This window comes from Amphiprion ocellaris, chromosome 11, assembly GCF_022539595.1.
Source record: "Amphiprion ocellaris isolate individual 3 ecotype Okinawa chromosome 11, ASM2253959v1, whole genome shotgun sequence".
NCBI lineage: Eukaryota > Metazoa > Chordata > Actinopteri > Pomacentridae > Amphiprion > Amphiprion ocellaris.
In genome coordinates this window covers 24,812,686-24,831,811 of record NC_072776.1, presented here as the reverse complement: position 1 = coordinate 24,831,811, position 19,126 = coordinate 24,812,686, and the positions used below count along the sequence as shown (strand labels likewise).

The window sequence follows — 19,126 nt, the reverse complement described above, 5'->3', positions numbered from 1 at the left end:
ATGCAACGGGCACAGAACTCGCTGACGAGGTGCGGGATTAGGCGCAGGATGCGCCGGAATGGTCCAGTTTGGAGACATCCACGCTGGCGATGGTGCACGGACAGCGTCTCCCTCCAAGGTACAGGGAGCAACCAGTCTCAGACACCGCTCTCTCCCGTGGGCTCTGGATGTAAACGGCCAGAAAAAGTAGCCACCGGGACTCCGTTTCCTAAACCTGGCTTGGACACCAGCTCTGGATCCCCGCCGCTTTCTCCTGCCGCGGCGCCTGGACACCAACAGGTACTCCGGCGATGACGTAGAGCACTCCAGTTTTGGAAGGAAAAAAGTCAGAGTATCTCTCCCAGGTAACACAACTGTTCTCCATGCGCAATTTAATGCTAAATAAAGTGTTATGATCATACTGGATCATGGCTGACACCGCTGTTAGTCCAGATGGTTGACACAAAGCAGTATAAAACAAAAAACACCAGTGACAGGGAGGCAACAGACGTGCGGCCGGACACAGGCGCCATCTTGTCCTGTAGACCAAAAACAATGTTGTCCCCCGCAATTCCTTTACAGTAAACCAATTTAAATACCATTTGCTTTCATATTTATCACATTTCAAGTCATTCTGAAGAAGACATTTCTTTGAAAACATGAAGTACACGTCACTGCAGCATCATGATTTTTATGCGCTTAAGATGCTGTTCTTGAGCTGAAATGCACACTTTGGTAAAATATGTTGTCCCCGCAATTCCTTCAACCCATATCAATTTAAACATCATTTACCTTCATCATTATCACTTTTTAAGTCATTCTGAAGAAAAATTTTGTTTGAAAACCTGCAGTTCACGTCACTGCAACTTTCATGATTTATATGTGCTTTAAATGCTGTTCCTGAGCTGAAATGCACATTTTGGTCAAATATGTTGTACCCCCAATTCCTTGAAAACAAATCAATTTAAACATCATTTGCCATCATATTTATCACATTTCAAGGCATTCTGAAGAAGAAATTTGTTTGAAAACATGAAGTACACGTCACTGCAGCGTTCATGATTTTTATGCCTTAAAATGCTGTTCGTGAGCTGAAATGAACATTTTGGTAAAATATGTTGTCCGCTCAATTTCATTAAAATAAACCAACGTAAACATCATTTGCCTTCATATTTATCACATTTCAATTCCTTCTGAAGAAGAAATTTGTTTGAAAACATGAAGTACACGTCACTGCAACCTTCATGATTTTTATGTGCTTACAATGCTGTTCCGGAGCAGACATGGACATTATGGTAAAATATGTTGTCCCCGCAATTTCTTCAAAACAAATCAACTTAAACCTCATTTGCTTTCATATTTATCACATTTCAAGTCATTCTGAAGAAGAAATTTGTTTGAAAACATGAATTCCACGTCACTGCAGCCTTCATGATTTTTATGCCCTTAAAATGCTGTTCGTGAGCTGAAATGCACATTTTGGTAAAATATGTTGTCCCCGCAATTCCTTTAAAATCGACAAACGTAAACATCATTTGCCTTCATATTTATCACATTGCCAGTCATTCTGAAGAAGAAATTTGTTTGAAAACATGAAGTTCACGTTCGGGCAACCTCCATGATTTTTATGCCCTTAAAATGCTGTTCCTGAGCTGAAATGCACAGTTTGGTAAAATATGTTGTCCCTGCAATTCCTTTAAAATAAACCAATTTTACCATCATTTACCTTCATATTTTTCACATTTCAAGTCATTGTGAAGAAGAAATTTAAAAACATGAAGTACAGGTGACTACAGCCGTCAGGTTTTCATGCCCTTAAAATGCTGTTCGTGAGCTAAAATGCACATTTTGGTCAAATATGTTGTCCCCGCCATTTCTTAAAAACAAATCAACTTCAACATCATTTGCCTTCATATTTATCACATTTCAAGTCATTCTGAACAAGAAATGTGTTTGAAAACATGAATGACACGTCACTGCAGCCTTCATGATTTTTAGCCCCTTAAAATGCTGTTCGTGAGCTGAAATGCATTTTGGTAAAATATGCTGTCCCCACAATTCCTTCAAAACAAATCAACTTAAACATCATTTACCTTCATATTTATCACATTTCCAGTCATTCTGAGGAAGAAATTTGTTTGAAAACATTATGTTCACTTTAGTGCAACCTCCAATGATTTTTATGCCCTTAAAATGCTGTTCCTGAGCTGAAATGCACATTTTGGTAAAATATGTTGTCCCCGCAATTCCGTCAAAACAAATAAACTTAAACATCATTTGCCATCATATTAATCAAATTTCAAGGCATTCTGAAGAAGAATTTTTTTTGAAAACATGAATTATACGTCACTGCAGTCTTCATGATTTTTATGCCCTTAAAATGCTGTTCGTGAGCTGAAAAGCACATTTTGGTAAAATATGTTGTCCGCTCAATTCCATTAAAATAAACCAACGTAAACATCATTTGCCTTCATATTTATCACATTTCAATTCCTTATGAAGAAGAAATTTGTTTAACAACATGAAGTTCACTTTAGTGCAAACTCCATGATTTTTATGCCCTTAAAATGCTGTTCCTGAGCTGAAGTGCATTTTGGCCAAATATGTTGTCCCCTCAATTCCTTTAAAAGAAACCAATTTAACCATGATTTGCCTTCATATTTATCACATTTCCAGTCATTCTTAAGAAGAAAATTGTTTGAAAACATGAAGTACAGGTCACTGCAACCTTCATGATTTTTATGCTCTTAAAATGCTGTTCCTGAGCTGAAATGCACGTTTTGGTAAAATATGTTGCCCCCGCAATTCCTTCAAAACAACTTGAACATGGCAACAGGCAACAATGAAGTCACATTGTATTACTAATTATTATCACTGCAGCTGGTTCAGTTCATTAACACACATTCATGAAATCCGAAATAAACTGAATGTTTCCTGTGAGTGAATTTTTCTCCTCAAAAACAGCAACGTCTGTTCTCCCAGAATGTTTTTAAGAGTCCTTACTCAGATAAGTGGCATGTTAACTGCATCTATATTAGTCTGTGTACATCAGATAATTAGTCACATCAGCAGTAGAAACCAAAGTAATTCACTTTGTCATTTCTTAACTCTCATGCTGACAGTTTTCAACCAACCTCGACACTACTCGAAGTCCTGAGATCCACTTATGGCTCCTCTTCGCGCATTTACGCACGACTCTTTCTACTTGTATTTGAATTCTGATTGGCCAAATAAACCAACCAGGAACAAAGACCCATTACAAGTAAAATAGCACAAAAAACTACAAAACTAGCAGATTAGAACAATTTATTCTCCACATGTATAAATTTAAATCACGGTGAATTAATCCAGACGGTGGCGTATCAGCAGTCTCTTATAAATGCGTAAAATAATCTTTAATTTTTTTCTTCAACAAATACAAACCGCGTGATGAATAAACATAGTTTATACAGTTCACTTTTAAGGTATCTGAACAGACACATAGTTCAGGTTGAGCTACATGTGAAAATGCGTCGATTTAAAGCGACTCAGAGTCCCACAGTGGAGACTCCTGCTGTGTTCTGAACACTCCATCGTCTCCATGGTCACCGCAAAAACACATTTTGGCATTTTATCGTATTTTAGCCAAGTCGGCATGTTTTTTTCTTTTACAAAATATTCATGTGAATTTTTAGCAACTGTGATGCTCTTAAGCCAAAAATAACAGTGTTTTTTAATCATGATGCCAATGATTAATAAATTAGATTAACCCTCCCCGAAAAAAATAATACATCCATCAGATAGCTACATGGAAAAAAAATCATCCAATAACTGTTAATCACTCAATCTCTCACACTGATTTCTACATTGACATCGTATTAAAGATTTCAGAGGGACAAATCACATAATTCCATCAATAAAAAGCTACTTTAATAATAATCTAATAATAATAACAATAACCTTACCAGCAGCGTCACGGTGCACCTCCGGGACAGCTCCCACAGGTCCCTCGATGTCCACGAGTCTGAAGTCCATTTCCAGGTCTTCAAGTAGCCTTGATTCAAGGATCCAGCAAGAGTCGGTTTACAAATGTCTTCTTCTTCAGATCTTCTTTGGTAGAAACGTTCCTCTTCAGGTCTTCGTTCTCCAAAGTTTCCTCTTCAGGTCTTTGCTGTCCAAAAGTTTAGTCTTCAACTTTTTGCCTTCCGTAGCTGATCTTCGAAAAGGTCGATCCGAGTCCAAGAGCAGGTGAAAAAGTTGTTTTCTGACATTTCAGAATGTTTCAGCCTTTATATAAACTAATTGGATGCATCAAAAAATGCCACATGTATGTTATTGTGGTGCACCATGGAGACGATGGAATTCTCCAATGTTGAAGTTCTCTGTCACATATATTCTGATTACCTGCCTGAATAAAGGCTTAGAAGTCACTCTTGTCATGAACCTTCTTCCAGTTGACTTAACAACTTTATTCACGTGTTCTCTGTTGCAGTTTGACACAGGAGCTGCTTCAGGCCTGATTTCATTTTGACCCCAGGATCCCAATACCAAACACCACAGAAATATTTAGAACACATGCATTTGTCTATGTATCTGTTATTCATGAAGTCTGTTCATACTGTGATTTATTGTGTGGAGGCGTGTACATACATCCATGCATGTGCTAGGACACATCATCAGTGATGTTTCCTGAAATCATTGGGTGTTTCAGGTCTCTCAACATCAGACACCCTCCTTCAGATGACCCAGCCGGGGCTGATCAGACCCCGACTTGTGTCCCAGCAGCATTGGCCCACTCCTTGGTGAGCTTGTGGTATTTGAGCCGTTTATGCTCATTGGCCTCTTCCATGTGGTCCTCCCAGGGAACTGTTAGTTCCAGTAAGAGGACTTGTTTAGAGGAGGCAGATGTCAGCACCACGTCTATAGTCTCAAGGAGGTCGGTGTTATATGTTCTGGGAACTTGAGCTGCTTGCACAAGTCAGCTCGCAGTTCCCAGTCTGGGGCCGATGAGAGAAGGCCAGCTGTAGGTGTTGGCTGTAATCTTAGCTTCTCTCTAACTTTCACAAAAGGTATTATCCGTGGACTGAGGATGTGTTTGTTGTTTGCCACTGCAGTGGAGATAGTCTCGGCCGCTGTCTTTAACACCTGGTCGTGATGCCAGTGGTAGCGGCCTTCACCAAGGGCTACTGGGCAGCTGCTCAGGATGTGCTCCAGCATGCCCCTTCCTGAACAGAGAGAACACATTGGAAGGTCACTCTTTCCCCAGACATGCAGGTTAGCTGGACTAGGTAGCACGGCATATACTGCTTGGACGCTGAACTTTATACGGAATTCATTCAGATGTTTTTGCTTTCCACAGGTTTTGTATTCGGAGGAGCTTTTGGTGTTTCACTGCTGGTATCGATACCAATGTAGACTTCAACCCTAAAGATCCTTTGAGAATTCCGACAGCACGAGAATTCCTTAAAGACATGGGCCAGAGGAGGATGTCTGTCAGGAAATTATTTCTGTAAGACAAAGACTGTATTTTCGCTGTTAGTTCGTACCACAAAATTTCCCAACACAAAATCAAAACTCAGTGAGGCTTTAAAGTCTTTCTAATTGTTTACTTGCAATGGCTTACACCTGCACTGAGGCAGTCTCAGTGTCTTCATGAATACATATACAAGAAATCTCCCTCCCCAGTGGCTCCCCCCGTTACACTCCTCATTTCTCTCCTTTTGATCGCCGGGGAAGCGCAGTCTCGGTCATCTCCGCTTTCACTCCAAGGTCCTCTTTATCACTGGAATGCTAGCTTAGCCGGATACATCTCAAACACTTCACTCTTTTGTCAGTATAAGGGTCACAACAACAATTATCACACAGTTCAACAGATTCACACAAAAATAAAATTTCATGATAATAAAGCATAAATGTATTAATATATATAAACGTGTCTGCATATTTCCTAACATTCCCTCCTGTTTAACATGAATTTTATCTATTAGCATAATAAGTCACTTCCTCACATCAGTATAATACCTCTTCTCATGATTTTCAGTATTAATGGCATATTGAACTTAAAATGCATAGTCAAATTGGAATCTGGAGTGAGAGAGAGAGAGGCGACATTAGTAACAACAAGACAAACATATGTACATTGCAGAATAGTGTATGCAGAATTAAATATCAGAATTTCCATGATGATCAGGCATGGGAGCAGCAGTGGGGACAGGTTCATATTTAGCAGCGGGAGACATCAAAAACAGCTGTGTGGAAACCTGGGTTGAGACCAAACGAGCAACCATATCTCTCAGTCAGGGCAGAATGCAGGAGGTGAATAAACAGAAGAGCAATAATACTATGAAAACAGGTGTCAGTATTTTAAGGAGCACTAGGTGCCAGGGGCCAGAAGTCAACCAAGCCAGGAAGTCAGCTTTTACCACATGACCTCCTTCAATCGCATCACACAGATGTTGAGAAACATGGAGGTATGAGATCCCAGAATCAGCCACAAGGGTGAGACTCTGGCAGAATAACAGCTAAATAAGGTAACATTGTGATATTATAACCTGTGATTTATAACTGATTCATGCTATAACCTAATAAATGTGTTAAAGCTAACACAAAGACCTATTTTTATAATCTTTGTTTAAGAAGTAACTAAGTCAGAACAACAACTCACTGTGAAAAGTGATGTTTTTGGTTACCAGGGAAACTGATGTTTTTGATAGATATGACAAATATGAGGAACTAATGCTTTATTAAATGGAAATGCTTTTAAGAGTTTTGATTACTATGAAACTGAGATGTTTTAGAAAGAGTTTTGATTGCTGTTACACTAAGGTTTTTAACTTAGTAATGAAGTGAGAAGTCAAGAGCTAAGGTGAACTGGGGTCAAGTGTTCACGGTAAAGGTTATTAAACTCGAAATAAACGTCAGGGATTTTTGTGAGTCTGACATCTGTTTCCTGACCGGAGGCCTGCTCTGAGCTGCGGATGGAACAAATACATTAATAGAGAAGTGAGACTGAGTGGAAGGGTCCAAACAGTCCAAACAGATGGTTTTAGTTCCTCAAACATGGAGGGGTCTTAGGATGAGTTGGGGGGAGCTGGCGAGACAGTCCAGAGTGGATGGTTTTGGTTCCTCCAGAGCACGCAGAGGCCACGAGGTCGGTGGATGGGAGCAGTGCACGAATGAGGAGGGCGATGGATGCTGTCATCACGTATGTTAATTAAGTGTGCAGTCATTGCAGTTCTTGCATATGCAAAAGGTTCAGTTGTTGTATAAATTGCACTGGATCGAGACACGAGTTGGGAGTCGTTGCGAGGTGGTCACTCGTTGCAAGCCAGGGTAGAAATGCTCTGAGCAAAGGGGATTTTACCACGTAACTCGGACGGGGGATTCAACATGATTTGCAAAGGAATAACTGTTCTACTGGAATTATGGACTGAAGGAGTGCTCTTTCTGCACTGTTTGAGGATTACAAAAGACTGTAATCTAAAAATAACGCTGACTGGGGGAACATTACTGAACTCTACTATTCCCGTGAGGAACAACACCAGAATGGATTATAACAAAGTTTTTGCTAGCCCAAAGAACAAAAATGGATACAAGCAAATCTAAATCGGGACTGAACTCTCTCTCCACCTCCTCCCTGGAGCAGAGCCCAGCGGCTCGTCGGTCTTCAGGTGAGCAGCCGGTGTGCGCACACCGTCTGCTCTCCCCCTCCAAATTACATAGTCTGGGTGATTATTGCTCTTCTTAGATAAAAGCATAGTTCCAGTTAGGAGTCATATTAGCGGCTTGTTATAAAAATTCGTGTTTAATTGATTGTTTGGTGCTTTATGGGCTATTGCTATTTCCCTGCTGAATATTATAATAAAGTATTCGTCCTGCAATTAAAGTTAATAGATTGGAAATTCAGTTTATTTTTATCATGATGATGAATTAACCATATATATCTTCTCAGTTTGTAAAAAGTCAGGTTAATGTGTGCATTACATCTAAACAGGTTCTGTCAGGTTACCTAGTCGTTGGGGCTGAGGGTGGCCTTTTTTAAACTTATCCTTGGGGTTATCCGTTCCTTAACCTCTAAATTTAAACCTAGCAATTTACCAAGTGCAAAATCCGTTAAGAGAAAAGCTGCCGTTAACAGATGTGACTGGTAATTAATTTGACCATTCGAAAGTGGCTACTCAGTTGAGTTAGTTATCAGAGGAAGCAGGATAGGCGTCTGGGTGGAGGCAGTTAGAAGCTAGGCAAATTTTCTCACTTACCAGCTTGAACGTTCCTCAGATCCCATCTGGGTTGTACCATATGGGCTGCGGGAACCGGACCCGTTAGATGGAGAGCTGGTCCAGTAATTCTCTGATAGTTAATTAATTAATTTGATTGATTTAGGAAGTTACTGGCCTTAGGATTCCACACAGAGCAGTCAGATTTGCAATTGCCTGGTGTATCATACCTCCGTCTGCGTCATTACCTAAAATAAAAGAACAACATGCCGCACCCACAATAGCGCAGACACCGCCTGCTGACGCTGTCAGCTGGTCTAACACTAGGCGGTCCTGCAACTCCATCAATCTCAATGCCCGCATCTCCTCACGCACTGCAGTCCAAGACTCTGAGGCGGGACGTGCAAAGGGCCATAGACAGGTTTGTCCCCTGAAATATTAGTGGTTCAACAGGGGCAGGCAGTTTGTTTCCAACAGTCTGGTTTAGGGGCAGTAGCGAGACAGCAGAAGGTAGAACATGGGGAAACAACACACTGTCATTCATAAGAGGACCCGGAATGACGTGGACTTCTTGCTGCCAGTGGCATTCTAGTGCAAACGCCACAATTGGTCAAATTCTTGCTCCTGGCAATGTACGAGGCATACCTGTACCACAGATTAATTTGGCATGAGTTATTGTATTGGTCAAAGGTTTTCTGAGTCTGCAGAGAAAAAGCAAAACTTACATCTCTTTTGTGCCTATCTATAGTGAGTTCTAGTGTCAGCAAGAGAAATGTAACTGTGGCTAAAACCAAAAGAGCAAACAGCTTCATTTTGATGAAATCAAATACAAGTGGCACTAATTTCGAATGACACCTGTTGGTCCTTTTACAGACGTTGAGAGGAGCTACTCACTATTAATTGAGCTTACCTGGTTTCTCTGTCTTCCTACAAGAATCAAACTCTAACTTACTGACCTCAACTAGTCTTCAGCGGCATTCCCGGGCTCACCAGGGGTCTCCCCGGGGTTACCGCATGGGAAAACAATAAAGTGGTGTTGTCTTGTCAACACCCGCAGGCTTTCTCAACCAGGCACGCTCTTTTTCTTTTCTTTTTTTTTTGTCTTTCTAATCAAACAAATGCTACTTTAGTTTTCAGTAATTACCCGATTGGTGTCTGGGAATTGTTGAATCTTACAGTGTGTGACGTGGATCCAAGAAGGTCTCTCTGCAATCTTTACTGCCGTGGGAGTAGATATGATTACCTGGTATGGTCCAAGCCAGCGTTTCTCCCTCCACACACGTCTCTGGATATTCTTAACAAAAATCCAGTCCCCAGGTTTTAGTTGTGGTCTTGGCTGGTCCTCTTTTCCTAGAGGCACAACAAGGAGACTGTTTAAACATGAGCGAGTGGCTCCAGAATCACAAAGAAATTCAACATCACTGTCTGTTACTGTCAGAGTGATTAAGGGAGAACTGGTTTGGCTGCAGTATGCATTGAACACCTCTAGAGGTGGTTCTGCATCTTGTGTCTGTTGTTTATGGATTAATGCTTGTCCTAACAGTTCAGTTTGTTCTTTAAGGATCACCTGATCAGTTGGAGATATGTCACCGTCGGCTGGTCATGCGGGTGTTTGACGGTTTGGGCTGTAATTACAACCACCGTGCCCACGATGGGTTCGTGGCTCATGGTCTTCTCCATATCTCTGTCACCCTCTTGTTTGTGGGCAGTCTCTAGCAAAATGTCCTGGCTGCCTACACACATAACACACCTCTTCCTGTCTCACATTCTGTTGCCTGTAGTTGTCACCTGCCTGACTCCATCTATATGATCCACCCCTACCTCTTCCTCTACCTCTGTTCCTGTGGTAGGGTCCTCTCCGCTCTGGACCACAGTAAAAGATTTCCTCTGAGCCTAAGAAAACTTGAACAGGCTGTTGTTTAATCTTTTCTTCCTTTGCCTTCTGCTGTTGACCATGAACACGGATTGCATGACGCAAGTGGTTACAGAAACTTTCCTCGTCACATGTGGGAAGGTCAATGCATGTGGTCTCAATGATCTGTTTTACCTTGGGGTGTACTGTGTTCATTATGGCATTTTTGTACAGCTGTAGTCTAGCAGGATTATCTCTAGCTCGCCTGCTGTTGTGCGTTAAAGACTGGTTGAATCTATGTAACCAATCTTCACACGATTCATCTGACTTCATTTTACAGTCAGTGATAGTTCCCCAATCCTGACTAGGGGTAAAGGTCTGCCTACAATGTGTGAGGAAGGCAGCCCACTGTGCTCTGAAGTCCACTGTTTCTGCTGGTATTACAGTCCCGTCATCTTGTCTGTCAGTCAGTGTTCCCTGCACACGATGAAATTCTCCACCGAAAGCACGGCGGCAGATTCTAAGAATCTCTGTGGGAGTCAATGTGGTGGAGGCACGCAGGCCCTCCATCTCAGTAATCCAGCCCTCAATATCTTTTCTTGGATCAGGGAGAGCTGCGCTAAGCGCTTCAAAATCTCCTATATACATTGATCTATAAACCTCCATTGTAGGGCCATTTCCTCCCTGTCCAGCTAATGGATTTGGGACAATTATCATTGGATAGGTTTCTGCATGGTGTGTAGACAGATCTAAACCTTTTGTCTTTGCTTTACGTGTATTAGTTGCTGGGGGGTCTTCCAAAGTCATGTCTTTTAACTGTTTTCTCAAAGTTGTATGATCCTCATAGGGTGGGGGATCCTGAACTGTGTCATCAAACAGTGACAAACATGAACAACACAATTATGGAATCACTTTGGAAAGTATTCAGACCCTTCAAACAAACACTTTGAGGACCAAATTTCTGTTCAGAGTTCTCCTGGATGATGGATGATGAAAAAAAACAAAGTGCAAATGTCAGTAAAATGCTTCAATTATAAATGATCAAGAACAGATATTAAATCCTTAAGTGATTCATTTGAAGTAATAATTTACCTTAATTTGATGAAAGCAGTGACCTTAAAGAAATAGTGTTAGTAACATGGATAATACTTGAAAATGAAAATATGTGCAATTGTAATGATACTTACCTCTGATAAAAAAGAACAAACACACCTGTATTTGTCAGGTGCTCATACCTACTGTTCCTCCCACATTATCTGATGACGCTAAGACATGTGAAGGAGGGTTTTTACTATTAGTTGCAGGGATCTTGATGTCTTCAATCCCTGCAGTAAGAAGTGGGAGCTGCCGGTCAGCTGGAACTTCTCTGCTCAGAACTTCCACCAGTTTCAGGACTAATCGGAGTCACTATCATCAGGACTCCAAAAAGGCCTGAACAAGTTTCCGCTGGTCGCAGAGAAGCTCAGACCTGACATGGAGGGACCAGACGTGCTGTGGTTTGTGGCACCGGATGTAGATGGTCCTGGCTGCTGGTTGTCCTCTTCACTGGTCCGCTGCCTCTTCGTACCTACCTGTGCCTCCACATCGCTCTCCTCCCGGGGCCTCTTTGGGAAGGAGATGATGTGGAGAGCAAGGGCCTTGCAATGACTGGAGCACCAGCAGGAGGGGGGAGCCGCTGGACCAGGGGGGAGCGAGGTCGGATGTCCTCTTCTTCACCGTCCTCCAGGTCTTCTTCATCCTCGTCCAGGCTGCTGTAGCCGGAGTCTTCGCTGGTGCTCCAGTCGGCCAGGTCCTCTTCCAAGTCTCATCCGAATCATTGAAGAACACGACGCGGTCGTCATCTTCAATGATCCAGATGAGCTCCGGGAGGCCGTCGGCGGGACACTCCACGACGTAGTCCACAAACCCTGAGAAGAAATAAAGTCATGTTAGTACTTCTAACATGGTTAGATATCAGGACCAAATCACAGTCACAGCTGAAGTTACAAACGCTTCATTATGACCATCCAGCAACTTGTCAAAGCCACAAACACATTCTCATTGATTCTGCAGTCTGTTCTTTCAAGTGAGACTTTATGAAAAACAATTATTTACTCTACTTTGGTCATTGATAAGTTTTGACAATTCAAATGATGAGTATGTTCACAGTACCCACAGTGATTTATTCATTACAAATGCATGTATGATGTACAGAAACTATTTCCAGCACTAACAAGAGATAAAGTAGGAACACTGAGGCTTTCTTATCTTCATGTTGACTCCAGATCTGTGAAGTTGCTTTGACAGTTCAGTTTCTGTGGTGACAAACTTAAGTGGAAAATGTGAGTCGTTTGCTCCAAACTCTGTCACAGAGAAACTACTGCAGCCAGTGATGACGTTTAAAACCAGAGCAGATTAAAAACTCTGTCTGCTGAGGTCACAGTCACATGATACAAGGATGACATACGAGCAGTGACTCTCATTGGTCATCACACATCTGACAGGCCAAGTTCATTCACTGAAACTCTGATGTCCAAGTTTCATGGATGCAACACAACACAGCACTATACAGAACAACATAGCCCTTTACAACAGAAAAACACAACACAAAACAGCGCAACAAAACACAGCACAGCACAACATAATAGTACAGCACCACAAACTCAGCTACATTTGTTTGTCTCAGAGATTAAACAATGCAAGTCTAAATTCACACAACCACTACAGCGGAACTGGAAATCGCTCATTAAATCAGTTATGGGGATGGTAAACACACACTTCAACACAACAAAGTAAACACAACACACCCCAGTACAAGACAACACAGCAGAATAAAGTACAACACAACTCACCACAATGCAGTGCAACACAAAACAACAAAATACTACACAACATACAACAAAACAACAAAGTACAACATGGGGCAACACAACAAACTCCCCAAGACAATGATATACAACTGAAAGCAGTATAATACAACACAGCACAATGCAACGCAACCCAACACAGTACAACACAAAGCAGGACAGCACAACACACTACAAAACAACATAGTACAATACGACTATGCAGTACAACACAATTCTGAATAACACAGGACAGATAGCACAACATAGTACAGTGCAATAGAGCAAAACAAAACACAGAACACAACACAACACTGCACAACAAACCACACTATAGCACGATGATACAATACAATACAACACAACACAGAACATGTCACAGAATAACACAACACAACACAAGGCAGTACTTTGCCTCTCTAATCACTACTGTTACAACCAAAACATGGCAACAGGCAACAATGAAGTCACATTGTGTTACTAATTATTATCACTGCAGCTGGTTCAGTTCATTATCACACATTCATGAAATCCGAAATAAACTGAATGTTTTCCTGTGAGTGAATTTTTCTCCTCAAAAACAGCAACGTCTGTTCTGCTGGAATGTTTTTAAGAGTCCTCACTCAGCATGATAACTGCATCCTTATTAGTCTGTGTACATCAGATAATTAGTCACGTCAGCAGTAGAAACCAAAGTAATTCACTTTGTCATTTCTTAACTCTCGTGCTGACAGTTTTCAACCAACCTCGAAACTACAACAGCAAACTACAAGTCCTGAGATCCACTTATGGCTCCTCTTCGCGCATTTACGCACGACTCTTTCTACTTGTATTTGAATTCTGATTGGCCAAATAAACCAACCAGCAACAGAGATCCATTACAAATAAAACAGCACAAAAAAGTACAAAACTAGCACATTAGAACAACTTATTCTCCACAGGTATAAGTATAAATCACGGTCACTGAATGGAGACTGTGGCGCATCAGCAGTCTCTTATAAATGCGTAAGATAATCTTTGTTTTTTTTGTCAACAAATGCAAACCATGTGATGAATAAACATAGTTTATACAGTTCACTTTTAAGGTATTTAAACAGACACATAGTTCAGGTTGAGCTACATGTGAAAATGAGTTGATTTAAAGCGACTCAGAGTCCCACAGTGGAGACTCCTGCTGCGTTCTGAACACTCCATCATCTCCATGGTCACCGCAAAAACACATTTTGGCATTTTATCGTATTTTGGCCAAGTTGACATGTTTTTTTTTTTCTTTTACAAAATATTCATGTGAAGTTTTAGCAGCTGTGATGCTCTTAAACCAATATAACAGAGTTTCTGAATCATGACACCAACGATTAATAAATTAGATTAACCCTCTCCGGAAAAAAATGAATACATTTTTACCATTAAATAATCATTTTACATGGAAAAAAAATCATTCAATAACTGTTAATCACTCAATCTCTCACACTGATTTCTACACTGACATCGTATTAAAGATTTCAGAGGGACAAACAACCTAATTCTATTCATAAAAAGCTACTTTATTAAGCATCTAATAATAACAATAATCTTACCAGCAGCGTCACGGTGCACCTCCGGGACAGCTCCCACAGGTCCCTCGATGTCCACGAGTCTGAAGTCCATTTCCAGGTCTTCAAGTAGCCTTGATTCAAGGATCCAACAAGAGTCGGTTTACAAATGTCTTCTTCTTCAGGTGTTCCTTGGCCGAAGGTTTCCTCTTCAGGTCTTTGTTCTCCAAAGTTTCCTCTTCAGGTCTTCCTTCTCCAAAGCTTCCTCTTCAGATCTTTGTTCTCCAAAGTTTCCTACTCAGGTCTTCGTTCTCCAAACGTTTCCTCTTCAGGTCTTTGCTTTCCCAAAGTTTTGTCTTCAAGTTTTTTCCTTCCGTAGCTGATCTTCGAACAGGTCGATCTGAGTCCAAGAGCAGGTGAAAAAGTTGTTTTCTGACATTTCAGAATGTTTCAGCCTTTATATAAGCTCCCTGGGTGCATGAAAAAATGCCACATGTATGTTACTGTGGTGCACCATGGAGATGATGGAATTCTCCAGTGTAGAAGTTCTCTGTCACATATATTCTGATCACCTGCCTGAATAAAGCCTAGAAGTCACTCTTGTCATGAACCTTCTTTCAGTTGACTTCACATTTATTCACATGTTCTCTGTTGATTTGCAATGTAATGATCTTGCCTAAGTGCAAGATCATTACATTGCAAATTCTGATTTGAGGGGCCAAATGAGATGCAAATGTAATCTGTACTTCATAAAACCTTTTATGTGCAAAGATGTGCAGTGTTTGAGAGTGTAAATGTGAATAATGCAACAACGACCCCTACTGGCAGCCTTGCAAATGTTCACCGATGAGGTATAACGTTATGACCACGTGCCTAATATTGTGTTGGTCCCCGTTATTTTGCTAAAACTCCTCTGACTCAGTGGGGCATGGACACAGGGTCTCTGGGGATGTCTTGTGGCACCGGGATGGTGGCAGTGAATTCTATGGGTCCTGTGGGTTGCAGAGTGGGACCTACCTGGATCAGGTTTATCCTGGTACATCACACAGATGCTCAATAAGATTTGGATCTGGGGAGAGTGGAACCCGGGTGAACACCTTAGCTCTGTCGTGTTCCCCGGGCCACTCCTGAACAGTTTTTGTGATGTGTCGGGGTGCATTGTCCTGCTGAGGGTGGAAACTTATGGAGGACTAAAAGTGCCAAAATTAAATAAATAAATGAATAAATACATCATTAAATAATTAATAAAATATGTAATTAATTAATTAAAATTGGAATTAAATACATAAATGTGTTATTAAATGTGTCATTAATTCATCAAAATACCAATTCATTTTAGGTAAAAAACATATATTATTATTTCACTAATTATTTCCATAGTCCTTGTGTTGCAGTGGATCATGAATTTATTTTATCTGTCCACCTTGCCTGTCAAAGTCGGTGGGCAGGGCTAATGCAAATCTAGTCTTTTTTTCTTTTTTTGTCTGCATTTATTCTCATTGTTTAACTCCACAAAGGGGGTGTCAACATTATATGAGATTGATGCATATTTTAGTCTTGCAGCCAAATATTTTAATATTTAGTGCATGTGTGTGACTGTCACCAGCCCTCCCTGAAAGCTAAGCAGACATTCTTTATTAGAATTCCCTATTATGAGCCAGGGAGGGCAGTACTACACCTCAGTGTTGTGCAGGGGAAACAAAGACTAGACAGGACGAAACAGGACGAACAGGGATAGAAACTAACAGGTGGTGCTATTACAATTAAAGAGTGTGAGGTGGTGTGTTATTCCCAACTACTAACTGCCCATCAATAAAACCAGCAACAACAACAAAAAAAGAGATTCAATAAATAAATAAATAAACGGTATTGAACACCATAATTGTGGATGTCTTGACAGTATAGAATAGAATAGGCCGAAAGAGGATAGTAGTGAAAAAGAGAATGAGTTTAGTATAGAGACTCTGAAGAGTCTCAGCACATTCTGGCGGGTCCCATCATTCGCTGTCAATGGGACTCGACAGGAGCTGGCGAGACCTGATCAAACATGCAAGTGTGAAGGACCCCGAAGCCCAGAACAGCTATCACAGCAAGGCAGGGCCAAGCCAACAGGGCACCCCTTCGCCCCGGGACGCAGGAGCTACAGGGCGGCACCCCCAGAGAGCCACCGGGGCCACCATGAACCATGCGGACCCAGAGAACAAGAGGGAGCAGCTACCGACACCCCCAGCACGCCAAGACCGACCCAGGCGGCCCGGGGCACGAGGACCCACCCGCCACCCAAACCCCAAACCCGCCCACCCCAGCCCCCACCAGAACCCCCCACCAGAACAGCTCATGAATTGGGTGAGTGGGTAAAGGATGCTGCCACGGAACTCCATGTGCTTTAAGTGCAGCTCTAAGTTGAAGGTAAAAAAAGAAGGATGTACCTGGTAAATCAAAATAATCTTTTAGGTCTTGAAAAGAACATAAACCATGTAGGTCGAAAATATCGCCCAAAAAATGGATACCTTTCTTTTTCCACTGCGGAAAAGTTATTGGTCTACCACCAATCAATAAGTCCTTGTTATTAAAAAGTGGGGAATGGAGATGCCACCTACAAGCACTGTCACTGAGTTTTTCAACAACGCGCCAAACTCTGAACAGCTCTGTTATGATCGGACCGAATCGAAGTTGACATTGCCTCAGAGATAAATTTGAAACTAATACATCTGACAAGGACCAGGGGTGCACCATCCGCTCCTCCATGGCACGCCACGACACTGACGCTCGCGAATCAAACCATGTGATTAGTGGCCTAAGAGTGGAGGACCAATAATACAATTTGAAGTTGAGTACGGCTGAGCCTTCATATAACCTGCCACGCTGAGAAGTTGAGGCCTTGAGACGAGGGCACTTTCTTTTCCAAATAAATTTGGAAACTGCTATCTGAAGTTTGTTCCAGTAATCAGGAGGCGGGCTGAGAGGAATCATGGAACTGACAAAGTTTATCCTGGGTAATACATTCATTTTTATAAGTGAGACCCTTGCCTGCAGAGAGTTGGGCAGACTTGCCCATCTCTCCAAGTCACTCACCAAGTGCAGCATTATTCAGCATCTCAGTGTAATTGTGTCTCACAATGTGGTTCAAAGAGGGCAATATTTCGATACCTAAGTACCTAAAATGCTCAACGACAGGGGTATTGGCCGGTAAAACAGCTGACCTAGCTGCTGCATTAAAAGGACTGATTTTGACCAGTTGATCTTGAATCCTGACAATGCACCAAACTCATCTAGTAGTAACAGTAGTGAGGGAGCAGACTGTATTGGGTCTTCAACAAAGACCAATACATCATCTGCATATAATGCCAGATGATGTTGAGTTTCGTTAACCATGATGGGCTTGATGACATTTGATTGTCAAATCATCTGCGCCAGAGGTTCAAGTGAAAGTGCAAAAAGACTTGGACTCAGAGGATAGCCTTGTCGAGAACATCTACACACTGGAAATAATGAAGAACAAAAATTACCTGTGAGCACCATTGCTGAGGGGTTTGAATAGAGTACCTTTACTAACTTTATAAAACCTTGCCCAAATCCCATTACCTCTAAGGCTGACCATAAGAATGACCACTCGAGGCGGTCGAACGCTTTCATAGCATCCAGTGACACAACCGCTACTGGAACTTTAATATCTGTAGCAGCATTGATTACATGCAGTAGTCTCCTGACATTATCTGAGGCAAGCCATGATTTAATGAAACCGGTCTGATTGGAGTGCACCAATGACGTGATATGGGATTGAAGGCGACTAGCGAGCACTTTGGCATATATCTTGATGTCTGCATTTAGCAAACTGAGGGACCTATAGCTACCACATTCTGTTGGGTCTTTATCCTTCTTCAGGAGTAAGGAGACTACTGCGATGTTTACATCTCTCGAAAAAGAACCCTTCTCTATGGAGAAATGGACCATGCTAAGGAGTAAAGGGCCAAGTAGGTCCCAGAAGGTCAGATATAATTCTGGAGGTATACCATCTAGCCCGGGTGATTTACCTTTTTGCATACTAAGAACAGCTGCCTTGAGCTCTTCTAGTGTGACTGGTCTGGCTAGGTCTTTTGCATCATCCACAGATAGACATGGCATTTTCAGTTTAGAAAAGAGGGCGTCACATTGAGCCTTATCAAAGTTTCCATCAGATTTGTAAAGGTCCGAGTAAAAGTTCTTAAACGTATCATTAATCTTCGCTGGGTCAGTAGTAATAGCTCCGGTTGGCAATTTAATTGAGGGAATATCTGAAAATTGCTCACACAATCTAATTTTCATGGCTAATAGATGGCTGGGTCTTGAGCCATGGAAATAATATCTTTGTCTGCTCCTATGTATCAAAAACTCTGATTGCCGTCTGAGAATTGCATTAATTTCTTTTTTGACAACTTCACGTTTTGCAGCTATAGCTTCTGAATAATTGACTGACAGGGAGGAATCTAAAATGGAGAAAGTATTCTCCAGTTCTCTCAGTTTAGAAAGCTGCATTTTACGTTGGTTAGATGCAAATAATGTGGTGTTGCTCCTATTGAATCCCTGGATTGAATCCCATAATATTCTAGGATCATCGACAGACCCGACATTAAAATCCAAAAATTCTTTGAGCTTTTCAATGAACTGTGTTTTGAATTCCTCCTGCTTCAGTAGTGAAACATTAAAGCGCCACCTTGGAGCTCGCGAAGACGGATTACTCAGTACCACAGTGGACAGAACCCC

At 41.6% G+C, this 19,126-nt stretch overlaps 1 protein-coding gene across 3 annotated transcripts; it reads right to left on the bottom strand.

The window, feature by feature from the left end:
• Nucleotides 1–9,384: 9,384 nt before the first annotated feature.
• LOC118471098 (uncharacterized) lies at nucleotides 9,385–16,654 on the bottom strand. Of its 3 annotated transcripts, none has more exons than XM_035958638.2 (2): nucleotides 14,429–16,654; nucleotides 9,632–11,933 (listed from the first exon to the last, which is right to left on the bottom strand). In XM_035958638.2, exon 2 carries the CDS (start codon nucleotides 10,831–10,833, stop codon nucleotides 9,862–9,864), a length of 972 nt encoding a protein of 323 aa, XP_035814531.2. In that variant the 5' UTR covers nucleotides 10,834–11,933; nucleotides 14,429–16,654; the 3' UTR covers nucleotides 9,632–9,861. The 3 variants fall into 2 exon arrangements, 2 of the variants coding, with proteins under 2 accessions (XP_035814531.2, XP_035809468.2); XR_004849195.2 differs by adding an exon at nucleotides 9,385–9,524 and having other exon boundaries at nucleotides 9,742–16,654.
• Between the last annotated feature and the right edge of the window lie 2,472 nt (nucleotides 16,655–19,126).

Coding starts and splice junctions, on each gene's coding strand:
- LOC118471098 (XM_035958638.2), bottom strand. CDS start 10,833: ATGACTTTGGAAGACCCCCCAGCAACTAATACACGTAAAGCAAAGACA.